The following is an 11,216-nucleotide window of genomic DNA, read 5'->3' as shown; positions in this document are numbered from 1 at the left end:
ATTATCCTCTCCTTCACATCTGCAGACATCCAGCATGCATTCATCCTTTTCCCTCTGGACAAAAAAAAGTCTGGGGCTGGAGGAACAACACATTAATATTCATGCGCATGTTTGCATTTTAGCATAAAGCTTTTTCAGATTTGTGCCTCCTTGGTAGGGGGAAGGAATAAGACTGCATTACACATCAGCCCTTCCTCTTTTCGGAAGGCTGATCACTGTCGACAGGTAAAGGTTTATGGTGTTTTGAAGTGTTATTTATGGTGATTTTAATCCATGTATATGATTTTTAGGTTTTGGTTGTGTGGATTGTAAACCACCCTGAGATTTTTCTAGCGGGTAGTATATAAATGCAACAAACAAACAATGTTCAGAGCTTTTAAAATGGTACTGTTAGAAACGTAAACAGGATCAAATGAACAGCTAACATTCATGCACTTTCACCCTCTAGATGGCAGACTGTCGCAGTATGTTTGCAGATGCAGCAAGAGATCTGGTTGCCCTTTAAAAGGTTCTATAAACTAAATTTTCCAAATAAAAAGACAACATTGTTTAACACACAGTTGGAATACTGCCATCATTTCTGAAGCAGCATTTATGCACATTTACATTACCAGAAGTGTTTAAACACAGAACTACACCAATCGTGCAGCAGGAGAGGTAGGGGTCCCATTTTAGCAGCCAAGGGGGCATGGAGGCGAGGAGTGCAGAAGACTTCTTCGACCTGTGAGGTACTTCCCCCTGCTTCTTCCCCCAAGTGCTTTTCTCCTCAGCTGAACTTCAAGAGAAGTGACCTCAGCTAAGCAAAAATAACTTTGGGGGAAAGTGGGGGAGGATTCACAGTCCTTACAACATGCCTCTTTTTCCTATCAGGCAGACAGGGGGAAAAAATTCAGGATGCTTATCAAAACACCACCATCCCTGCAACTGCTGCTGGGCCAGGATCTGCACAACTCTGCAGAGTTGATTTATTCAGAATTTAAAGGGGTGTGTGTGTATATATATATTTCTTTTTTTTTCTTTTTTCATTCATTCACACATTCATATTTGGGGTTTTTTGTTAGTGAAATCACCTATTCTTTGTCTCCTAAACAAACTGTTTCTCCCATCATGTTTCTTCAATTATCACACTGTCATATGAACCTAAGAAGCAGTCATTTATCAAAAGACGATTGGTCCATCCAGCTCAGTACTGTCTACACTGACTGGTAGCAGCTCTCCAAGGTTTCAAGCAGGAGCTTTTCCCAGCCCTACCTGGAGATGCCAGGGACGGAACCTGGGACCTTCTGCACGAAAAGCAGATGCTCTGCCATTGATCTATGGCTCCATCCCCAACAGCTGCTGGAGAAAGACTCAGAGCTGGAGTAAAACAAGGGTCAGATATAATACAGGACCTGAACGAGCCTATGAAGACCCTTAAGCTGATGTGCACCCCTCCTCTGCTCACATGCCGCAATTCTCTCCCCTGTTGGCTTGGAAGAAATAACAAGCCGTGGTTTGCCAAAAGCCAAGAAGTGGATCACAGTGAGGTCATTCACACAGTCAAAAACTGTGTTCTACCTGAGTTTAGGAGCTGTGTGTGCTCCCCATTTTCGGTTGTGTGGAAGCAAGGTAGGAAGAAAACGTGGGGTAGCTTTTCCTCCTACTTTGCTTCCACACAACCGAAAATTGGGAGCACACACAGCTCCCAACCCTCAGTAGAACACAGTTTTTGACTGCACAAATGACCTCAGTGTGTGAAAGGAGAAGGGAGTGCATAAGGCCAAGGTTCCTTACAGGCCTCTTTGCATGCAGCCAAACTATGGCTTCCTGTTGTGGTTGAACCAGCCCTGTATGTTACTTAAAAGGAGACACAACAGGTATAAACTGATTATCTTGCTAACTTAATAAGCACACAAAGCTCAGGAGCAAAAACAAAAAACCACCCAGTCTTTCTTGGATTATACGAATGGATTTCTTACTTTAAATAATTTAAATATGTACGAGTACCCTTTTGAATTAGATACTTCCCACCCCACACCACCCTTGGAGGAAATTACCCCTTGCCTATAGCACCAGGAAAAAAAAGTGCTGTGAATTTTGGCTCAGCTATCCACAGCTCCAATGAAAACAGAAAGCTGCACCCAGTGGCTGGCAGGAGCGTGGGACCTAATACAAAAAGGTTGTGTTCATACTTAATTCCAGCAGTCTGCTTTGCTGCTCTATTTAGACTTGGAAACACTCCTGGTATTGGAGAAATTGCATGTGTCCAGTTCTAAACGAATGTAAAGAGTTCTAACGAGAGCTGGAAGATAAAGCATCACTTATTCTCCCCAAAGTGCTTCCGTGTTAGAAAGCCAGTAGCAGGATCAATATAAGTAGTAGTATTCTTTCTACTGTAGGAATCCATTAGTCCAGCCAGCACAGAAATTCAGGGCTAGAATACACCTTTCACTCTACAGAAACATATTTTTTTCAAGATGCTTGGGAACAGTTTTGATGCAGGGGTGCAGGAGGAAGACAAAAATCTAAGCCTAACTAGTTCTGAACAAAATTTCGGAACAGAACCAATTAGTTCTGAGCAGAACAAAATTTGAGCCAGCAGAATTGGGTGTCCTACTACCATAATAGCTTTGGCATTAATTATTCCCATGGTAAGAGACATGCATGAAATCCCTCTCAAAGATATGTGTGTGTGTGTGTGTGTGTGTGTGTGTGTGTGTGTGTGTGTGTGTGTGTGTACCTTGTAATATATACATCCATACATTTGACCTCATGGGACCGAGTCCAATTTAAACAATATCCTTTCTAATGTGGATGCCATTGCTCTCAAGGCACGAAGGCATTGAATACAATCCAATGCAGCCACTATCACAGACACAGATTGGAATCATGCCAAATGTATGAGGCCTATGGGCAGAAATATTCCACACTGCTTTAGCAGTGTGGGAGCAAACTATAGGACCGGCAGCTTCCATGTTGCTCAGGTATCATTTGAAATTGGGGCTTAGTCCCAACAGGTAAAACTGAGGGACACACATGTTTATACTGCCTAGATTCTATACAAGTGAATAGCAATTCTTTTGTAAAAAAAATATGTCCAAGAATAAGGCAATCTTTGCAAATATTGTGAAGTACTGCTTAGTGCATTTATAGGGGAGGAGAGGAGGAGGAAAGGAAAGCTGGTCTTGTGGAAGCAAGCATGACTTGTCCCCTTAGTTAGGCAGGGTCCACCCTGGTTGCATATGAATGGGAGACTAGAGGTGTGGGCACTGTAAGATCTTCCCCTCAGGGAATGGAGCCGCTCTGGGAAGAGCAGAAGGTTCCAAGTTCCCTTCATGGCTTCTTCAAGATAGGGCTAAGAGACTCCTGTTTGCAACCTTGGAGAAGCCGCTGCCAGTCTGAAGGCAATACTGAGCTAGACAGCCCAATGGTCCGACTCAGTATATGGCAGCTTCTTATGTACCTAACTTCATCTGTTTTTAGAAAGTTTTACACAGAGGTTTGTATCATTCCTAATCACACTGAGAAAATAATCCTGCAAATTGTCTCTTAAGTTTATTTCCTCATCAAGTTATTGCTATATATAAAAAAGACCTGGAGAGACTGATGTTCAATAAATTCATTATTTTTATTTGCTTCAGTGGCTTTTTAATATAGCAGCAATAAATAGGCACGTTACATCTTTATAAAACACATTCTTTAAGAGTCACCTTTACTAACATGAAAACCGCTGTTAACAAAACCAGGAATTTCAAATTAACAGTTTTAGATGACTGAAGTTTAGACATGGAGCTAAAAAAAAAGTCTACCATTGGGGAGTTTTTCTATGGTTTATGACTGAGTGATCTGCAGGGCTTCCAACATATCTTCCACAGCTTTCAGAGAGTACTTGGTCTCCTTCTTACTGCGACCAGCAAACTATGGGAAAAGAAAGATCACATTCACTGTACAGAACATGTAAGTGGAAAGTCACTATGCAACATTACTTACAGTAGCCAAGCACACAGAGATCAATTTAAACATTTGCACCAACAGACTGCAAATGTCATCAATAATGTTGGCTCAAAGGTCTGTTCTTGCTACCTCGAGTAGCTGCTGGTGCAGAGGAGTAACCACATGTCCACAGACCACACTAAACAAAGGGACACAAAACACACACCTTGCCACACATGGAACCTAATGGGGAGAGTTAGAAGTAGGCCAATGCTCATCTGTATTTCAGTGTACTACTGGAGGCAGGATCTATTTAACTTATTTATACACCGCCCAAAACCTGCGTCCCTGGGTGGTTTACCATAAAACACCACAAATTAAAACATAATTAAATATCATATATGATATAGGATATCATACAGCTATAAACACCATCAATATCTATCCATCCAGCTTTCTTCTAAAACCCTCTTAAGAGGCTGTGCAGTCTCCACGGACAGTTTGTTCTACTGCCAGACCACTTATGAATAATAACAACAGTACTTCGCATTTATAGTGTGCTTTAGAAGTCGGAAAGCACTCCACGTAAATATTCTTGTAATCCTCATTAGCAAGGTAGGCCAGTATTATCCCCCACACTGCAGAATGGGGGCAAGCGGCAAGACCGGTTGCTAAAAACCACAAAGTGAGCTCGTAACAGAGGCAAGATTCACATCAGAGCCTTCCCAATTCAGAGCTCAGTCTCTTGGGCATCACCACACATGGCTAGCTACTTTTATACTCCCCAACGTTTAACCAAAGCCCTTATAGAGGTAGGAGTTGGAGCAGCTTGTAAGAGGCTGATGTTGGAACCAGGAACTCCCAGGTTCCAAGATCCTCATCTATGCCCATAATCCAGGCAGAGGTGGCCTTAGATACAATAGTATCTCCAAGCCTCCCCTGTATCAGGGGATAATACTGACTGATACTTAAGAAGTGCTATATGCAATGCTAACGTATGATTGGGCAGTGATCCAAGGAGTATTCTGCTAGTGCAAAGCTCCTTCATTTCCCTTCTCCATTGTTTTTGAATTCCCTCCTCACCCTGCAACCCCACCCCCATGCCACATCTCACACTGTTGCCAGGATTCCTTGAGCAGCTTTTCGAGTGGCCTGGAGGGTGCAGCCAGGGGGAGGGGGAGTGGAAAGTGGCTTTTGCTTGGGTAATTGCTCTAGCCCTGCTCTGGATGCTAGCCACTATTATCATTTAAACTCATTATTTTCCTGTCTGGAGCACAGAGGTTTCTCTGTGTTTCCCGAGGTTTAATTTGTATTAATGACTCAGAGAAAGTGCACTGCAACTTTCCCTTATCCGTTTCTGGAAGGTCAGCCATAGTCAGGTTTGCAGAAAATGGGACTGCAAGCTGAAATTAAATAACGACATTTTCAGATTACGGGCTGGGTTTGTATCAGCTGCAGCTAAAATCTCAGCAAAATGTTTCTTGCCACATAAGCAGCTGGCTGTAGACGTGAGCTTTAAAGTAGTGACTGATAAAGTAGCAGTTTTGTTTTATTGATACCAATGTTTTTACTCACTTCTTGTAATTTACTGTTAATTCATAACTCTGGAACTTGCATAACATATACTGTAGAGTTATGACTTATGATCAGTATAAAATAATGTTTATCATTTTTATAGTCTTGTTTTTAATTTTTATGTGAACCGCCTTGGGATTGTTTTACTGAAAGGTGGTATACAAATTTAACAATAAATAAATAAATAATTGTATTTATAAAATGCCTAAACTGTCTACATGTTGTATAAAAATTAATACACATGATTATCCCCATGGCCTAACAATGTAAGAGATACAAAAAAGGGGCGGGGGATTGGTGAGGGAAGAGTAAGGTAAGGAAAATTCAGGTTCTAAGTCTTTCACACAATGGCCTGGTTCAGATTACCAACGTTTAGATCATCATAAGATAAAGCCTACTTCTCTGTGGTTCATGAACTCCCCATTGCCTCCTTCACATGCCATAGGTTTGTATTCTGGTTTGTGATCAAACCACAGTTTCCAAGTTAAGATGCAATGGGGAACTCTGGTTAGTTCAAAAGGGAAAGGTGGAGTATTAAAGCTCCTCCTCTGGCACACTGTGTCAGAGAGGGGAGGGTGCAGACTCGTTCACAGTCTCCTAACCATGATTTAGATTACTGTTGGAACCAGGCCATTGTTACATAATTGTTAAAGTAACCAAATAAAACTGCTCATGGAGTTGGATAGTTCTAGAAGGGGAGAAGCCAAATTGCAGTTGATCCTACTACTACTATAGTTTTGTATTTTAATGTGAGAGCTTCAGATTCTTTTTTATTGGATTTTTCACTCTCATTAGCGTTTCAGAATGCGGTTGTGGAGATCCATGCTCAACTCCGCACTCAGCCATGAAGCTCACTGGGTTTGCCTAATCTCGCCACCTAGCCTTTTGCTGTTGCAAGGATAAAGTGAAAGTGAAAACAATGTATGTTGCCCTAAGTGCCTTCAAGGACAGGCAGAATAAAAACACACTTTTTCAAAATGGTGGTATAGAAATATATGAACAGAGTGAACAAGAGTTCTCCTTTTTGATGTCCCTTAAATATTTAAAACTGTCAGCCAACAGTGCATGGAAACCATAGCACTGGGTAAAGGCAAGGCTGATATAACGATATTTTTTTTTAAAAAGGGGACAGCTTAACCAAAAATATTAAAGAAACACTCAAACACAAACGAAGCAAATAAAGCCAAGCTGTTATAAGCCTTTATGTAGCTTATCGGAAAAGGGGGAAATAATTTCAGTACCGAAACACCCACGTTTAGAAGTTTAATACAACTCAGCGGGCTGGTTCTCACAATTAAAGTGCCACTAAAAGTCAAGTGTGTGAGTGCTCCCGATACTTGATCATCTGGGCAGTAAAGATGTCAGGCAGAAGACCGGGAAGTGATGGTGTGCAAGGAGCCAATTGTAGTTGGCCGGCACAGGCAGCCAACCAGTAATGTTAGATTTTATCTTGGGTGGAGGATGTCAGTGCCTGCACCCACTATGATTGTGGCTCACACACAGTAACTTCCTGGTCCTCCAGCCAGGAGCTTCACACTGCAGACAAGCAAGTATCAGGAATGTGTGTGCTTTCTCCCAATTTTCAGCAGCATTTTGATAGAACCAGCTCAATATAGATAACACTAATATTTCTCAGGATGTTAAGATTTGACCACGATACAGGAGAATTACTAAGATTATATTTAAAATGGCAAAATAAACTTGTGCGTTCTATTTACTAGAATGTACTGTGCAGATGTTATTCTGTAATTGGATATTGCTGCTGAACAGCTGCATAATGAATCATTTTATTTGTTTATAAACCGCTATTATAAGAATATATGTCAGATCGACTCAAAAAATTATTTTATTTGTTTATCAGATTTTTTCACCGCCCCAAACTTCCATCTCTGGGCTGTTTACAACAATATAAAACAAGTTAAATCACAGAAAATAAGAACCTTAACACAATTTAAAACTGCAGGCAAATTTAAAAAGCTTGGGTGAAGAGACTTCAAAAAGGCTTTAAGCAAGAGATGCTCCTAATGAATATGGGCCATATCATGTGTTGCTGTTTTCTTGAACTGAAACACACACCTTCGAATGCTTAATTTTTTAAGCGCCACAAGCCAAAATGTTTCATTTGGTAAAACACTGTTCTCAAAACTAAACATGAACATCTGAGCACTCAATAAATTTTCAAGTTTAATGTTTTTTCTTCAAATACTGGTGCTGCCCTGCATACCCTGCTGCATGATTTATAATGTGTCCCTTTTTTTCTTGTAATTAACTCAATCTCGCAAATGTCTCATGACCTGTTGAGAACATTTGATGATCAGACAATATCCCAGGTGAAACAAGATGCAGGAACTGTTAACCTGCCTTTGACCCCCTTGGACTATATTCAAACTTAAAGAACCTTAACTCCAAATGCTAAAATTGGGGGGGGGGGGAGAATCCACAGACATGCAGATCAGGAACAGCCCCAGGTATGTACAGAGATTAACCTCAATCGGAGCATAGAAAATCCAGAAAGAAATATAGAAGAGTTACAACAAAGTGTCACACTAATCTACAGCAGAAATGGGGTGCTCAAAATAAAAATAAAAGTATCTTGGCTATTCTGCTTTGGGGCACTTTGAACAAATTTGACAGTAACATGAGGAAAGCTCCTCTAATAACATTGGCATATTATCCAAGTCAGTGTGCGTGCATGCACAATGAACAAAAAAAGGGCCTACTGGACATCTAAATCCCTTCAGATTTTAGTTAGGGACCAATTATTTTGACTACTCCAGCATTATGCATCAATTCAGCTGGTGATAAAGCTTTTACCTCCCTTTCGCTCTGAAATAATCATTTAATTTTCTATCCAAATGCTTTGTATCAGAATCATCTCACCACTTATAAACACTACAAGGATTCCTAATGCAAGACAATTTGCAGTGTCTCCAATAAGCATTTATCCAGAAAATCACAGAGTGGATCATATTAATAGTTTTTTGCCCCCTGCATGAAAATTAAACTTGCCATTCTCTGCTAAAATGCTTCTATTATAGGGATTATAAACTAATGATCTGATTGAAGCAAGAGAAGGGACAATATTTTGTTTTGACGTTAAGCAAAACACTACAAGGACCTCTTCAGTGTCCCCAAACCCCAAGAGTCAGGATTATGGGGCCCCGCTTTCCTGATCTGTATTCATACTGAAAATCCAGATCAAGTGAGCTTTTGCCATTCTGCTCCACAAGAGGTTTTTGTCCTCCCTGAGCTTGCCTTTAGACACCTGCATTATGGTTTGACTGCTGTACTGCCCCAGTCCAACTCCTCACCAGACACTGTCCCCAATAGGGCCCCCTTCGAGCAAGAAGCAAAAGCCCCCAGGGCTCCCCCCACCCTCACCAGGTAAGTGAAAAAAACAGCACAATTGGCCACATTCTCATTCTGGATTATGAGTTAACCAGGTTTGCTAACCCCATGGAGCTGGTTGAGATAGATTTCCTGGGCAATCCTGGTCAAACTGCTGTGGTTAAATGCAGTTTAACCAGGATAGATAACCAGAATCAGATCCCCGTTATCTCTCCTGGTTAAAACGCATGAAAACCTGTGTCCTCAGCTAGGTTTAACTCATTAACCAGGATTGCTGTGATGGTGATAATGTAGCCACCATCACTGATTTAAAGTGCAATCAGGCAAGATGGCAGGAGATCCATCACTGGATCCTTTGCAGGTGTGTGTGTTTTTTAAAAGACTAAATGCAGTCACTATTGCCCTGACAGGTTGGACTGTCACACTAGAAAAAGGCAGGGGGGTTACCCTTTCCCACTGCACTGTTTTTGCGGTCATGGACCTCCCAGTGTCACATCTAGTTTGGCACTTAAATCTACAATTAAATATGTCTTAGTAGTTTATGTAGTACTTCTGAGGGCCCTATTCAGTGCCTTATTTGGGCCGTCTAGCTGCTAGCAAATTATACACGATGCTTCATGACTTAGTAATACATATTGGCCTCTTTAGGAGCAAATGCAAATGAAATTTCTGTTATGGTATAACTAGATTTGCTTATCGTTTATGATAGAAACTATTGACATTTATGTATTTTGGGTTTATATAGAGTATTTTCTCTGTGGGTGATAAGAAGCGGTACAGGGGATCTGACAGCCTCTGCTCTCATTTCCATTCTCATTTATTAATTGTTTCTCTGCACATATGTCCACACGATTTTAAGTCTGAGAAATTTAACTAAACCGATATGGAGTTCATCCAAGGAATTCACATCCCTTCCTCCAGAGAACCTCCCACCCTGCAACAGAAAAAGCAATGCTGCTGCTGCTGCTATGATCAGTGGCGGAGGGAGGCTGGCGGTGGCCTATGTTCGGCGGCAGCCGCCACCCAGCATCTGACACAGGGAGGTGCTAGCCACGCCCCCCACGCCTGACGTCAGCCGCAGAGGCGTGGTCTCCCTCCCAAATGGGGCCGAGCAGCTCCATTTGGGAGGGAGATCAGCACGCGCTGCACTGGCAGTGAGGCCAGGAGCGGCTCTCCCTGCCTTTAAAAGACAGGTCCCCAAAAGGTCCTGCACAGCCCCGTTTGGGACTGAAATAATGCCCCCCACATCTGACATCCATGTTGGGGGCGTCTGGGGCCGCAAGGCGTGGCCCCTGGGAATGGCAGCCTGGGTTCTTTGAACCTGTTCACCCACTGGTGGCTCCAGCCCTAGCCATGATGAATCCCCTCAACAAAGCAATACTGATTTCCAATGCAGTGTTGTAGAATGGGAGAGAACAGAGGAGAACTTATTACAACAAGAAATCTAAAACAAAGCTATCAATGAGAATACAAAGAGACCCCATTCTCTTCCTCCACCTCGCCAAATTTGTTACAAAGCAGTATCTGACATAACCCAAGTGCAAGCAAGGAGCTGAAGACAGAAGGGAAAATCAGCATAGATCCCATGCACACTTGGGGCTGCTGGGATCCACATTGTTACCTATGGAGTGATTAATTTTTATCTCAACTTCAGGGGGTGGGTGGGGGGAGCTCACAAGTATTGAGTTACTGGGGCTAGAACTCATAAAGAGCATTTTTTCTCTTAGAAGAGAGAATCTGGCATATCAACACTTCATTGTTTTGCTCACAAGATGGCAACCTTCAGCAGCACAATAAAGACACATTGCAATGTCCACTCAATAAGAAGAATACCACCTGTGAAGGAGTCCAGCCTGCTTGCTAGAGCATCTAGCTTCTTCAATAGTTTCAAATGCAAATATACAACCAGGCCAAGGAAGGGTGGAATTTATTCAGGAAAGGTTCTTATGGTACCTTTTGCCAGAGTAGGGTGTTAGCTTGAAATCCTGGCCAAGTTCTAACTTGCATAATTACATACTGCATACTTAAATTCCCCTTGCAGTTTTCAGCTAGATATGGTATTTGTCACTTTTCTGCTAAAATACAGCTGAAAGTATGCAATACATCACAAACATATGAAGTCACAAAGAAGTTCTGACATTTGTTTTAAATATATTTTAGTTGTGTAAAAATGTGATCTGTTCTGGTAAGTATCAACTGAGAGAGGGGCCAATTTGAGATCATTTTGATCCAACTCCAACATAACTTCACAATAGCTACAGAACTGGACTAGACAGTTACAAAAAATATAGAAGTTACATTTTTTAATGTTAAATCGAGAAAGAATATATATCAACATAAATCACTCAACTGAGATTTAATAGCAGTAAGTTTTGATGTTG

The 11,216-nt window shown here is 41.6% G+C and overlaps 1 protein-coding gene across 1 annotated transcript in view; it reads right to left on the bottom strand.

Moving 5' to 3' along the window:
• Positions 1-3,588: 3,588 nt before the first annotated feature.
• The window catches only part of EMC2 (ER membrane protein complex subunit 2), a 57,108-nt gene continuing 49,480 nt past the window's right edge, over positions 3,589-11,216 (bottom strand). Inside the window, exon 11 of the mRNA XM_053246914.1 lies at positions 3,589-3,897. Coding sequence (XP_053102889.1) covers positions 3,811-3,897 — 87 coding nt within the window. The 3' untranslated portion in view covers positions 3,589-3,810. The remainder of the gene's footprint in view (positions 3,898-11,216) is intronic.

This window comes from Hemicordylus capensis, chromosome 4, assembly GCF_027244095.1.
Source record: "Hemicordylus capensis ecotype Gifberg chromosome 4, rHemCap1.1.pri, whole genome shotgun sequence".
Taxonomy (NCBI): domain Eukaryota; kingdom Metazoa; phylum Chordata; class Lepidosauria; order Squamata; family Cordylidae; genus Hemicordylus; species Hemicordylus capensis.
The sequence above is the reverse complement of the archived record's forward strand: the minus strand, read 5'-3'. Positions and strand labels throughout refer to the sequence as shown.